Here is a 14,571-nt window from a genome sequence, read left to right as displayed (position 1 = left end):
CAAATTATTTGAGATTTTCCACAAAATCAATAAAAGGTTGCCACACCTTATAAAATTTTCCCTCCGACCCTCTTAATGAAAACCTGATTTTTTCTAAATGAAGACAAGACATAATTTCTCTAATCCACTGAGCATGAGTGGGAGGATTAGAATCCTTCCATTTTAGCAAAATAGCCCTACGTGCCAATAAAGTCGAAAATGAAATGATTTTACATTTTGAAGAAGGCAACTGTATATCCTCTGAAGTAACCCCAAATAGTGCCACCTGTGGATCTGGATCCAGCTTGTGCTGAAGAATCACAGATAACGTGTCAAATATAAACTTCCAGAAATGCTCTAAGTTGGGGCAAGTCCAGAACATATGAAATAAAGTGCCTTCAGCACAATTACATCTATTGCACAAAGGACTGGTACCTGGAAACATTTGGGCTAATTTAGTCTTAGAGATATAAGCTCTGTGCACTACTTTAAATTGAATAAGGGAGTGTCGGGCACACATTGATGATGAGTGAATTTTTTTAAGAATATCGTTCCATAGATCATTCGAAATTGAACCACAAAGATCCTCTTCCCAAGCACTCTTAATGTTATCTGTTAGGGTAGATGATTGGTTCAGAAGTAGATTATACAACATAGAAATTGAGCCTTTAGCTAGTATATTACAAGAAAGAAAATAATCTATTTATTTATTTTTTTTGCCGTTTTTTTTTTTTTTTTTTTTTGGTTTATGTTTGTTTACAAAAACACCAAATACAGTGGTTCGGAAAGTATTTAGACCCCCTTAAATATTTCACTCTGTTATATTGCGGCCATTTGCTGAAAACATTTAATGTACATTAATGTACACAAAGCACCCTATATTGGCAGAAAAACACAGAATTGTTGACATTTTTGCAGATTTATAAAAAAAGAAACATTTAAATATCACATGGTCCTATATTTGAATCATCAAAATAGGTGCTAGTTTTGTGACAAAATGCAAATATAGTACAGTTATTTGTGCTAAGAATAGATAAAAATGCCATTTGTTAAAATAGAGATAGATACATAACATCCACTTACCTTTAGGTAGTCGTACTCACATAGGTATGAAGGCTCTATGTCAAAGTGCATAAAATAAAGTCGGATTTGATATCCATCGGGTACAGTTATATTCCATTGTAGATCTGTTTCTTTAGGATAGGGTTCAGGAAAGTTTGGAGACTTGATGGTCCCATACATGTCTGAGAGTGGGATGACCTGAGTCCACAGGGGCCACACACACTGGGCCAGGATCACAAAGACACTGCAGTGAGCAGAGAGGGGGGTTTATTTCAACCATTAGGCTACATTGCTTTGATATTTAAACAAGATTAATCAAAAGTGTGTCATTATTCATTAAATAATAACTTAATTAAGTGGAATTAATATTTAAAACTAGTTTAGGGAGTTATTACTTATCACAAATAGCATAATTAGAGTTCAGGAACACAATGGCTCGAAATGTTATGTTAAAAAATGTAACGTTACGCTTGCTAGCAGAAAAGTAGCGTAACGTTACGTTCGTTTATTGGTAACCAAGCAACAGGCTTTCACCTTTTTCCGCTAGATTCTGTATCGCTCGGTTTATAGACGTATGCAATCACATCATAAATTAGCACATTCTCATATTGCAAGTAGCACATTAATAAACGTTTAGGTTAAAGTGCTTACAGTGGGCTAATCTCTGCTACAGAAACTTAAATCAAAGGACTAACCCAAGTAAATGGATAACTATTGATTGGATGGCCGAACGATCAGTTTGACAGCTTCTTAATCTAACGTTTATCTTGCAGGCTGTTTTACTGACGGAGAATAATTAAAGGTGTCAACTTAAAGAGATGTTCTTACCGTGTAAGCTCCATAACTTGATTTATTCCTCTGTCTGTTGGAAAGATGCTGTCGCCGTCCCGTCTGAACTCGACTTTTCCTCCACCACACGTCACATTGCAACTGTTTACACCGAGTGCTCTGCTCTGCTCTCCCCCGCGGACTGTGTGTGTCGGAACTCGGGGCGGGTGCAAGTTTGTGTTTTCACGCAGCTATAGCACGATATGTTATATTTCAGTATAAACAACAACCAGAATGCGGATGGTGTTTGTACTAAGTGAATAGCAATTTGCATATAATGAAACGCATGGAGCCATGACATATTGTTTCAATCTAAAATGCACAGTTTAACATACTAGCATTTGTTCTTGCATCGTCAAAATAAATAAAAGAAGAAAAAAAGGAAGGGGTAATTAAAAGATATTAGTATCTTAACAGTGTGGTTATGCATACAATTTAGTGATTTGGATTTGATTTGGACAGTGTAGCATACAATAACAAAGATCTAGCTGCTTTAATATTTAAAGTTGAATAAAATTAACTTTACAAGTCATTCCAGTGTATTAAAAAAGGGATAAGTTTATTAAAAAAAAAAACAGAGAGAAAAAACAGTTGTCATCATTTACTTAGCCTTTACTAGATTCAATCAAGGTTTTTTTTTTCTGTTGGACACAAAAAAAAATTAAAAACCTGTAAGCACTGACTTCCACGATTTTTTTTTTTGTACTTGACTGTGTCAATGGTTACATGGTTATTCAAATTCTGTAATATGTCTTTTGTGGTTAAAAAAAAAAGAAAAACCTCTGGAACAAGTCAATGGTAAATGATGACAGAATTTAAATGTGTAAATTAAACTGATTAATGTGTAAATTACTAAAAAAGTTGATTTGTTAGCATGTTTTTTTTATTACTTAAAATAATAATTTTAATTAAAATAAATCCAATTTATTTGAATATAACTTCAAAATGTAAAAGTAAATTGTTTTCGTGACTTACTGATTGTATAATTTGTTAGAAGGTACAAAACATTTGAAATATCTTTTTACTTTTCTGAAATACCTTTTTTTGTCATTTGTTGTGCAATAAACTTTTCTAACTAAGACCAGAATTTGCTTTAGAGGGGCCTCCAAATCCTCAAGCCAAACATTAAAACCAAAGTTCCTCCTTTCCTGTCTAATTGATCATGCTTGTCCATGATCTTATTTTGTTTTGTTTTTTTACTGCTCTTTTAAACCACAGATGTGATCATACTTTGACATGCAACTTGACATTATTATAATAAGGTTTAATTCAAATATGTGTATGATTGTCAGCCGAACATAATAAAAATAATTGAAAATAATTAGCCTACAATTAGATTTAAGTTCTGGTATTTGCAATTAATTTTTAAATCCAAGACCAAAACAATGTCTTAAAGAATTGGTGGAGTCTATTATTATTGTTTTTTTTTAAAGCAACTGACCTAAATTAAAGTGAAAGATTAAAATTGATTTTAAAAATTATGAAAAAGAAAGAAAAAAATCTTTTTTAAATCAATTTGAACCATTTGGTACTTGTTAACATGAATGAAAGCCTGCACATGCTGAAAAGAATAATATTTCTCATGACATTTAGTTATGAATTACATAAACACAAGGTAAGGATGCAAAATATTACACATTCAACTATACTGCGCCAGTCTTTAACAAACAATTTTTCAATTAAATTCCACATGAACCAGATGTTGCTGCAGATTTTTATGATGGCTTATTTCCAACTGAAACCAAATACTCAATAGGGCCAGGATTTTATTTTTGCTCTCATTTTTCCCTCACAGCAAACTAACATTTGTTGGGGCTTTTCATATTTCACACAAGCTGTCAAACTGACATTGTTAAAAGCACCGGTTTGTCAGGGTTCTGCCACTCTGGTCTTTGTAAATTCTTGTTTTGGTGGCAGAGCTCTGACACTACCCATGTCCGGTCCTGTTTCTGTCTCTGTGTGCGCGCGCACCGTCGTGGGTGTACGCAGAGTGTGCGCGCTTCTGCTTGACGCGGCCGCGCGCGCGCTCTGCGTCCCTCAGACGCGTGCGCTCTTGTACTCGTGTTTGTGTTTTCGTCTGTCAGCAGCGTGGTGTTTCATTCCCAGCGTCTCAGTCTTGTTGGTTTCGGTTTTGGTCGGCGCTGGGATGAAGCATGCATGCTGCATATGTGAGCGCATGGTGAGTGTTTTCATTCATCGTGTGCTCGTGTCTTGCGTCTTTTGTCAAAGCACATGGCTCGGTGTTTACATTGGTCACGTGCTTTTGTCGTGTGCTTCAGTGTTGTGTTATGTGAGCGCATGGCTTGTATTGTCTCTCTGTGTCATGCGCTCTCCCGTCTATTGTCTAGTCCCACCCTCCTTGTCAACCTATTATTAGTTAATTGTGTTCACCTGTGTGTCAATTTACTTTTTTGCTTTATAATCCCCCTCATGTTTTCAGTCCTTTGCGAGTTCGTTGTCTACACTCCCCGTGTTCCTGATCCTGTCTTGCCTTGTTCTTGTTGAGCCAAGTTTGTGTGTTTTGTTAATGTTTTCCCCCTCGGGGTAGTTTTGTTTTGCTTTTTATTTTTATTTTTATTAATAAATACCCATTGTTTCTTTGCACTTGAGTCCTCGCTCCTTTTCCCCACCTTAACCGTGACAGTACGAACTCGCCATAACAGAGGACTCAGCAGAAATATGGGTATCTTCCTTTTCCCATCTCCCAGTTCACGTCCCTCTGCATGCCAGCAGAAGGAACGTTTGGGCAAACTCTTTGGTCTTCATCAAGGGGAATCTTCAGTCAAGGAGTTTGCCTACCAGTTTGTCTACGCAGCAGAGGGGCTTGAGTTTACCACCACAGCACTGAAGGAGGCTTTCAATGCTGGACTCAACAGCCCCCTTCAGGCCTGGGAGATGGGGATGCTGGGGATACTGTCATTCTGGCAGTTTGTGAGCTATTTGTACCACAGCCAGGGAGACGGTGGCCTGCCTCCCCTTGGCCCACCGCCAATCCCGCTCACAGACTGCCAAATCCCCAGTCCTCCGATGACCCACCAACGGAGACGGAGGAGGAAGAACGGGCCCTCCTCACCTGTCACCCACCTAGAGGTGACTGAACCCACTGCAGCCCATCCAGCAACCACCCTGGCGGCAGCAACATCCCTCGAGGTGCCCGAAACAGACACTGCAACACTGTCAGAGGTAGTGGAGTGCCCAGCAGTGTCTGAAGAGGTGGCCAGCTTCCCGCCACCAAAAATAAGGAAGCGTAGGAGGAGAAAGGGCTCCTCCACCATACCGGCTCCAGCCCCTGAGCGCCCTCCAGTGTCGGCTCCAGCCCCTGAGCGCCCTCCAGTGTCTGCTCCAGCCCCTGAGCGCCCTCCAGTGTCGGCTCCAGCCCCAGAGCGCCCTCCAGTGTCGGCTCCAGCCCCAGAGCGCCCTCCAGTGTCGGCTCCAGCCCCAGAGCGCCCTCCAGTGTCGGCTCCAGCCCCAGAGCGCCCTCCAGTGTCGGCTCCAGCCCCAGAGCGCCCTCCAGTGTCGGCTCCAGCCCCAGAGCGCCCTCCAGTGTCGGCTCCAGCCCCAGAGCGCCCTCCAGTGTCGGCTCCAGCCCCAGAGCGCCCTCCAGTGTCGGCTCCAGCCCCAGAGCGCCCTCCAGTGTCGGCTCCAGCCCCAGAGCGCCCTCCAGTGTCGGCTCCAGCCCCAGAGCGCCCTCCAGTGTCGGCTCCAGCCCCAGAGCGCCCTCCAGTGTCGGCTCCAGCCCCAGAGCGCCCTCCAGTGTCGGCTCCAGCCCCAGAGCGCCCTCCAGTGTCGGCTCCAGCCCCAGAGCGCCCTCCAGTGTCGGCTCCAGCCCCAGAGCGCCCTCCAGTGTCGGCTCCAGCCCCAGAGCGCCCTCCAGTGTCGGCTCCAGCCCCAGAGCGCCCTCCAGTGTCGGCTCCAGCCCCAGAGCGCCCTCCAGTGTCGGCTCCAGCCCCAGAGCGCCCTCCAGTGTCGGCTCCAGCCCCAGAGCGCCCTCCAGTGTCGGCTCCAGCCCCAGAGCGCCCTCCAGTGTCGGCTCCAGCCCCAGAGCGCCCTCCAGTGTCGGCTCCAGCCCCAGAGCGCCCTCCAGTGTCGGCTCCAGCCCCAGAGCGCCCTCCAGTGTCGGCTCCAGCCCCAGAGCGCCCTCCAGTGTCGGCTCCAGCCCCAGAGCGCCCTCCAGTGTCGGCTCCAGCCCCAGAGCGCCCTCCAGTGTCGGCTCCAGCCCCAGAGCGCCCTCCAGTGTCGGCTCCAGCCCCAGAGCGCCCTCCAGTGTCGGCTCCAGCCCCAGAGCGCCCTCCAGTGTCGGCTCCAGCCCCAGAGCGCCCTCCAGTGTCGGCTCCAGCCCCAGAGCGCCCTCCAGTGTCGGCTCCAGCCCCAGAGCGCCCTCCAGTGTCGGCTCCAGCCCCAGAGCGCCCTCCAGTGTCGGCTCCAGCCCCAGAGCGCCCTCCAGTGTCGGCTCCAGCCCCAGAGCGCCCTCCAGTGTCGGCTCCAGCCCCAGAGCGCCCTCCAGTGTCGGCTCCAGCCCCAGAGCGCCCTCCAGTGTCGGCTCCAGCCCCAGAGCGCCCTCCAGTGTCGGCTCCAGCCCCAGAGCGCCCTCCAGTGTCGGCTCCAGCCCCAGAGCGCCCTCCAGTGTCGGCTCCAGCCCCAGAGCGCCCTCCAGTGTCGGCTCCAGCCCCAGAGCGCCCTCCAGTGTCGGCTCCAGCCCCAGAGCGCCCTCCAGTGTCGGCTCCAGCCCCAGAGCGCCCTCCAGTGTCGGCTCCAGCCCCAGAGCGCCCTCCAGTGTCGGCTCCAGCCCCAGAGCGCCCTCCAGTGTCGGCTCCAGCCCCAGAGCGCCCTCCAGTGTCGGCTCCAGCCCCAGAGCGCCCTCCAGTGTCGGCTCCAGCCCCAGAGCGCCCTCCAGTGTCGGCTCCAGCCCCAGAGCGCCCTCCAGTGTCGGCTCCAGCCCCAGAGCGCCCTCCAGTGTCGGCTCCAGCCCCAGAGCGCCCTCCAGTGTCGGCTCCAGCCCCAGAGCGCCCTCCAGTGTCGGCTCCAGCCCCAGAGCGCCCTCCAGTGTCGGCTCCAGCCCCAGAGCGCCCTCCAGTGTCGGCTCCAGCCCCAGAGCGCCCTCCAGTGTCGGCTCCAGCCCCAGAGCGCCCTCCAGTGTCGGCTCCAGCCCCAGAGCGCCCTCCAGTGTCGGCTCCAGCCCCAGAGCGCCCTCCAGTGTCGGCTCCAGCCCCAGAGCGCCCTCCAGTGTCGGCTCCAGCCCCAGAGCGCCCTCCAGTGTCGGCTCCAGCCCCAGAGCGCCCTCCAGTGTCGGCTCCAGCCCCAGAGCGCCCTCCAGTGTCGGCTCCAGCCCCAGAGCGCCCTCCAGTGTCGGCTCCAGCCCCAGAGCGCCCTCCAGTGTCGGCTCCAGCCCCAGAGCGCCCTCCAGTGTCGGCTCCAGCCCCAGAGCGCCCTCCAGTGTCGGCTCCAGCCCCAGAGCGCCCTCCAGTGTCGGCTCCAGCCCCAGAGCGCCCTCCAGTGTCGGCTCCAGCCCCAGAGCGCCCTCCAGTGTCGGCTCCAGCCCCAGAGCGCCCTCCAGTGTCGGCTCCAGCCCCAGAGCGCCCTCCAGTGTCGGCTCCAGCCCCAGAGCGCCCTCCAGTGTCGGCTCCAGCCCCAGAGCGCCCTCCAGTGTCGGCTCCAGCCCCAGAGCGCCCTCCAGTGTCGGCTCCAGCCCCAGAGCGCCCTCCAGTGTCGGCTCCAGCCCCAGAGCGCCCTCCAGTGTCGGCTCCAGCCCCAGAGCGCCCTCCAGTGTCGGCTCCAGCCCCAGAGCGCCCTCCAGTGTCGGCTCCAGCCCCAGAGCGCCCTCCAGTGTCGGCTCCAGCCCCAGAGCGCCCTCCAGTGTCGGCTCCAGCCCCAGAGCGCCCTCCAGTGTCGGCTCCAGCCCCAGAGCGCCCTCCAGTGTCGGCTCCAGCCCCAGAGCGCCCTCCAGTGTCGGCTCCAGCCCCAGAGCGCCCTCCAGTGTCGGCTCCAGCCCCAGAGCGCCCTCCAGTGTCGGCTCCAGCCCCAGAGCGCCCTCCAGTGTCGGCTCCAGCCCCAGAGCGCCCTCCAGTGTCGGCTCCAGCCCCAGAGCGCCCTCCAGTGTCGGCTCCAGCCCCAGAGCGCCCTCCAGTGTCGGCTCCAGCCCCAGAGCGCCCTCCAGTGTCGGCTCCAGCCCGGCTCCTTGCCCTGCCGGCGCCACCCAGACGCCTTGCCCAGCCGGCCCCAGCCCGGCTCCTTGCCCTGCCGGCGCCACCCAGACGCCTTGCCCAGCCGGCCCCAGCCCGGCTCCTTGCCCTGCCGGCGCCACCCAGACGCCTTGCCCAGCCGGCCCCAGCCCGGCTCCTTGCCCTGCCGGCGCCACCCAGACGCCTTGCCCTGCCGGCGCCACCCAGACGCCTTGCCCAGCCGGCCCCAGCCCGGCTCCTTGCCCTGCCGGCGCCACCCAGACGTCTAGCCCTGCCGGCACCAGCCCGGCTCCTTGCCCTGCCGGCGCCACCCAGACGCCTTGCCCAGCCGGCCCCAGCCCGGCTCCTTGCCCTGCCGGCGCCACCCAGACGTCTTGCCCTGCCGGCGCCACCCAGACGCCTTGCCCTGCCGGCTCCCCTCTGGTCTCCTGCCCTGCCGGCTCCCCTCTGGTCTCCAGCCCTGCCGGCTCCCCTCTGGTCTCCTGCCCTGCCGGCTCCCCTCTGGTCTCCAGCCCTGCCGGCTCCCCTCTGGTCTCCAGCCCTGCCGGCTCCCCTCTGGTCTCCAGCCCTGCCGGCTCCCCTCTGGTCTCCAGCTCAGCCGGCTCCCCACAGGCCTCCAGCTCAGCCGGCTCCCCACCGACCTCCTGCCTTGTCTCCCCTGATAGACTCTCCCTGGGTCGTCCCTCCTGCTCCTCCCTGGTGTTCCCTCCCTGCACCCTGGACGGACCCTCCGGCTCCACCCTGGCTCCCTGCCGGGGCCCCCGACCCACTGAATCCACCCTGGACTGTCCCTCCTGATCCTCCCTGGTCTTGCCCTCCCATCCCTCCCTTGTTTGTCTTGTTGGGTCTGGCTTGGCTTCCCTCCCTCCCTCCCTTCATGTCGTCTTGCCTGTTCACCCCCCTGTCTTATGTCTGTTGATGTTGCCTGTTTTGTTTTCTTGTCTGTCTTGTACCTTGTTGGATGTTCCCTTTAGGGACGCCAGGTGGCGTCCCTTTTGGGGGGGGCTAGTGTCAGGGTTCTGCCACTCTGGTCTTTGTAAATTCTTGTTTTGGTGGCAGAGCTCTGACACTACCCATGTCCGGTCCTGTTTCTGTCTCTGTGTGCGCGCGCACCGTCGTGGGTGTACGCAGAGTGTGCGCGCTTCTGCTTGACGCGGCCGCGCGCGCGCTCTGCGTCCCTCAGACGCGTGCGCTCTTGTACTCGTGTTTGTGTTTTCGTCTGTCAGCAGCGTGGTGTTTCATTCCCAGCGTCTCAGTCTTGTTGGTTTCGGTTTTGGTCGGCGCTGGGATGAAGCATGCATGCTGCATATGTGAGCGCATGGTGAGTGTTTTTCATTCATCGTGTGCTCGTGTCTTGCGTCTTTTGTCAAAGCACATGGCTCGGTGTTTACATTGGTCACGTGCTTTTGTCGTGTGCTTCAGTGTTGTGTTATGTGAGCGCATGGCTTGTATTGTCTCTCTGTGTCATGCGCTCTCCCGTCTATTGTCTAGTCCCACCCTCCTTGTCAACCTATTATTAGTTAATTGTGTTCACCTGTGTGTCAATTTACTTTTTTGCTTTATAATCCCCCTCATGTTTTCAGTCCTTTGCGAGTTCGTTGTCTACACTCCCCGTGTTCCTGATCCTGTCTTGCCTTGTTCTTGTTGAGCCAAGTTTGTGTGTTTTGTTAATGTTTTCCCCCTCGGGGTAGTTTTGTTTTGCTTTTTATTTTTATTTTTATTAATAAATACCCATTGTTTCTTTGCACTTGAGTCCTCGCTCCTTTTCCCCACCTTAACCGTGACACCGGTTTACCAGGAAGTGATGATTTTGTTCACTCATTGGATGAAGAAGTGCTTTATTCACAAATTTATTTATGCAATTGTGAGCTAAAAATTTTTCTCATCTTTGTATGCAAACAGATAACAGCAAAATAAACAGTATTTTTTATGCAGACTTTCAAATTTAAGTGCTGCACTGAATTCACATTTGACTATAGAGTTTAGCTTCACCTTATTTTAATTGATTGGCCTTCTATTATTTTACTTACTGCTCAATTAAAGACCAGCCTAAATATTTCACTTTTAAAACATGGTGACATCTCAATAGAGTGATTAAAATTCACCACGATGTGTTTGATGACCGCTAACATCAGCTTGTTTGAGGTCATTTCTGGTGTGCGTGTGTGTCTAATCCAGCCTTCTGATGGTTTATCGCTGTGGGGGACTGGAGTTGATTAATGTGTTTTTTACAAGAAGTTCTTTAATTCTAGAACGATCCATGCCCTACTGTTTTCTCACTCAGAGAGAGGTAATTGGACTGTTAGACCAACAGTGTCATAGCCGACAGATGGGTAATGAGCTGTGTGTTAGAAAGCCAATGAGATGCAAAGGGTACCAAAAGTATTATGGTTTACAAACATGTCCATTATAAAACTGGCCACAATAAAGCAACCTCCTTTGCAAATAAAAACTTTGTAGGTCGTCTGTTGCCCAAGTAACAGGTGGAGGAAGGTCCAGTAAGTTCACATTAAATGTAAGACCTTAATTCATATTGTTTACCATTGTACCCCAGGCATTCTAGGCACATGCCTACAGTCGCACATTCATGGAGGCCAGGAAATAACATTTTAAATATAATTTTACTCCATTTAAGTCTTTTATGTCACAAAAAATAATATTGATTGTTGCATTCATGGTATTAATATTGATAATATTAATATAATAATAATATTGATAATTAATATTATTAATATTGAATACTGCACTGTAAAAAATCCAGCTTAAAAATTGTTAACTCAGTTTAAAATTGTAAGTTAGGTGGACATATTTTTGAGCTCAGAGTTGAGTTTACTCATGAAAACGATTTAACTGCATGTTTGGAACTGTTTGTTCAATGAAAGTAAAAAAAAAAATCAGTTGAGAAGACTTTGAATTTTGATTTCTTCACTTGAGTGTTAACCACTGTAAAAAAAATTAAAAGTTTAGTTGACTTAAATTTTTAAAGCAGCTGGCTGCAATGAAATTTTGAGTTTATTAAGCTTCAGTGGTTGAAGTCGTGCCAAATTATTCAGTAAAGTGACTTAAACCAGCCACTTCAGACAACTTAAAAAAATTATTTTATAAAACTTAAACCACTGAAGCTTAATAAACTCTAAATGTCTTTGCAGCAGGTTGCATTTATATTCTAAGTTAACTCAACTTTTTTTTATTTACAGTGTGATTATACTAAACAGATGCTTATTGATTTTCGCTGTAACTCTATTTCTAATGCTGCTACTACTAAAGCGGTATGGTAGTTGAGACAGTGAGCGAGTATAAATACCTGGCCACCATCCTTTATGATAAACTGAACTTTAAGGCCAACACTAATTTTATATGTAAAAAGACGAATCAAAGATTGTTTTACTTGAGGAAGTTAAAGAGATTTAATGTGGATAGGCCTCTTCTTAGAACATTTAATTCTTCTTTTGATATTCTGGTGCTAAATATGCTGATGTGGTAATGTGAGGGTGACAAGTAAAAACAGACTTTCAGAAATGATTAATCTGTCTTAAAAGACTTTGGGCACAAATCCTAATAGTATTGTACATGTGTATGAGGTGACAGTCATAAAGAGGGCTATTTCCACTTTAGCAGATGAGAACCACGCACCTTATTCAAAGTTTTGCCTCCTGACATCAGCCAGAAGGTATACTTATTCTAGACATGCAGGGTCCTACAGATATTTGCATTCATTTGTTCCAACTGCAGTTGGGTTACTTAACAAGCTTAGAGGTTTTTTTTTTTTTTTTTGCCTATAACTAATTTTATTGTTCTATGTTGTCGAGTGTGACCTGTTATCTGTCAGCTATTGCTGTAAACCTAATTGCCCTTCAGGGACAATAAAGACATTCCAAACCAATTCCAATCCCCATTGAGGTAAAGTTGGTTTATATTCGCACATTTGGACTTTCTCCTTAATAATATAATTTTAGAAAAGTATTCTTTGGAAATTTAATATAGTGGAATAGTAAATAAACAGTGCTGATGTTGTTTTCAACATTACCGGGAGGAGGTCTTGGGGAAGACCCAGCACACACTGGAGGGGCTATGTGTCTCGGCTGGCCTGGGAACGCCTCGGGATCCCCCGGAGGAACTGGAGGAAGTGTCTGGGGAGAGGGACGTCTGGGGTTCTCTCCTAAGACTGCTGCCCCCGTGACACGGCCCTGGAAAAGCGACAGAAAATGAATGAATAAATAACTTACTTGAGTTACTTAAGTTACTTGAATGATTTCAGACCGAATATTCAAAGTGCCATCGTAAATTAAACAATATTGGGAACATGTTGTCACAGAACGAATGTGCAAACATAAATTTATTTAATCTCAGGTGGTTTCAAAAACATTATCACCCTGGATGAAAAATGTCCTGCAAATGAAGTTGTTTTTTGGTAAATACAGTGGATATGTAACAGTCTCAATACAGGAGAAAAGCCTGCCATTAGTCTTTGGAACTCTAGAGGGGGGTGTTGTCCACCTCTGCAGAGTTTCCGAGCTCTTGGTCGCTTTTCGCCAGACTAAAAACCTCTCTCTGTTCCTACAATGCTTGCGGTTTGCCTCATGAATTTGAATTGGTTTACGTGACTGGACACACAAGGAAAGTTATCAAGTAACGTCGGCATTGCAGGATTAATATTTATGAGCGAATTCCCGTCACACAATGGCAGCTTCTCATAAATGTTTATAGAAAAATTGTATGAAAATGAAAAATGAATAGGAAAATGTATCACTGATGAAAGAGGTGAAAAAATACAAGCTCCGGAGTCTTGTTCAAGTTTCAAGTTTAGGGCTGCTTACAAATCTAGTCACCAAAATACAACTAACGTTAGGCCGACTCTGCACTGAAAGTAATTAATGACAAATTTTAATGGAAACCCACACATTCTTACTCTAAATCGTTGGATGTTTTGTTTTAAAGTGATTTCCGCGCCATCTTCAAGCAGCCATTGTGCATGTAACCTGATTAATCCCCGCCCCGATTCTCGTCATAGTTAAAAAGTCACCATGTAGCCTATACATTGGCTAATATGTGCGGGCCGCGGTGATTTTATTTATTTATTTGTTTGTTAGCTTATTTAATAACCGACAGACAAAATTGATACTGTATGGGGGTATACTGTATCTGTTAGGCCTGTTTACAAAGATTTTGCAGATTGCAGTCTGCTGTGTTTGAGATTATTTTGAATGAATTAATAGTTTTATGTATTACAGACTTTTCTAGTGATAGGTTGAGGCTGGAAGGGCATCTGCTGAGTAAAACATATGCTAGATAATTTGGTGGTTCATTCTGCTGTGGCGACCCTTAATAAATAAATGGACTAAGCTGAACAACTACTGTTTTTACAGTGCTGTGATGGTTGGGTTTAGGGTTGAGGAGGGGGTAGGCATTAATAAAATACAATAAATGAGAAATCTAATAAATAATATAAATAATTCTCGATAACTCCCGGCTGCAACCATATTAGATCTAGCAACAACCGTATACTGCCCGAAAGGCGTTTCAAAAATAACCGTAGGGTGAAATGAATTGCCTTAAAGGGACTTTTTAGAATACAGCCGGGATGTCCAGACTCTGTCCTAGAGGGCCGGTGTCCTGTAAAGTTTAGCTCCAACCCCAAACAGACACAGCTGGCCTAGCTAATCAAGCTCTTACTGGGCAGTCTAGAAGCGTCCTTGGATGTGTGTTAAAGCCAGTTGGAGCTAAAATCTGCAGGACACCGGCCCTTTAGGACCGAGTTTGGACACCCCTGGAATACTGTAATGCGTTACTGTGAAATGCATTACACCCAACTCTGATACAGACATATGCAGTCATATTTTACAAGCTTAATCAAGCTTATGGACTATTGTAAGCAATTTGCTAATCCAATAAAATTGCTTTACCTCTTTGTTTCATGTTTGATGGATAAAAATGTCAATGGTGAGTGGAATAATGTTACTAAAGTGTAAATATTAAGTGAAAATACATAAAATTGCTTTCATTTATTCATTTTCTTTTCAGCTAGACCCTTTATTAATCTGGGATCGCAATAGCGGAATGAACCACCGACCTATCCAGCATATGTTTTATGCAGCGGATGCCCTTCCAGCTGCAACCCATCTCTGGGAAACATCCATACTCACTCATTAACGCTCATACACTACGGACAATTAGGCTACCCATTTTACCTGTATAACATGTTTAGTTTTATAAAAATTGCTTTTATAAAACTAAACTTTGTGGAGTATTTACAGTTTCAAGGAAGTAAGCAAGTAATAAAAGTAGGTATTTATGTATATGTAACGGGGAGACTGACACAGAGGGATCCATTTGCAGGATTTATTAAGTCACACTTTACTCAACATACAGAACGCACGTCTGTGCGAACACACAACATACACATCAATGAATATGGGCTGGAGATTGACAGACACAGAGTTATAACCAGGCATGGGTCAGAGGCAGGCAGCGTGATTCAGAGTCCGTGTAACAGGCTTTGGTCGAGGGCAGGCAGCGAGTATCA

At 47.5% G+C, this 14,571-nt stretch overlaps 1 protein-coding gene across 4 annotated transcripts in view; it reads right to left on the bottom strand.

The window, feature by feature from the left end:
- The window catches only part of masp1 (MBL associated serine protease 1), a 67,723-nt gene extending 65,693 nt beyond the window's left edge, over nucleotides 1-2,030 (bottom strand). For 2 of the 4 annotated variants that reach the window (NM_001386256.1, NM_001386257.1), the window contains exons 1-2: nucleotides 1,870-2,030; nucleotides 1,063-1,285 (exon numbers count right to left, since the gene is read on the bottom strand). In NM_001386256.1, coding sequence (NP_001373185.1) covers nucleotides 1,063-1,285; nucleotides 1,870-1,883 — 237 coding nt within the window. In that variant the 5' untranslated portion in view covers nucleotides 1,884-2,030. The remainder of the gene's footprint in view (nucleotides 1-1,062; nucleotides 1,286-1,869) is intronic. The other 2 variants (XM_073922594.1, XM_073922595.1) reach the window with 1 other exon arrangement.
- Nucleotides 2,031-14,571: the final 12,541 nt, after the last annotated feature.

Source organism: Danio rerio, chromosome 15 (assembly GCF_049306965.1).
Source record: "Danio rerio strain Tuebingen ecotype United States chromosome 15, GRCz12tu, whole genome shotgun sequence".
In the NCBI taxonomy this organism is placed as follows: Eukaryota; Metazoa; Chordata; class Actinopteri; order Cypriniformes; family Danionidae; genus Danio; species Danio rerio.
The sequence above is the reverse complement of the archived record's forward strand: the minus strand, read 5'-3'. Positions and strand labels throughout refer to the sequence as shown.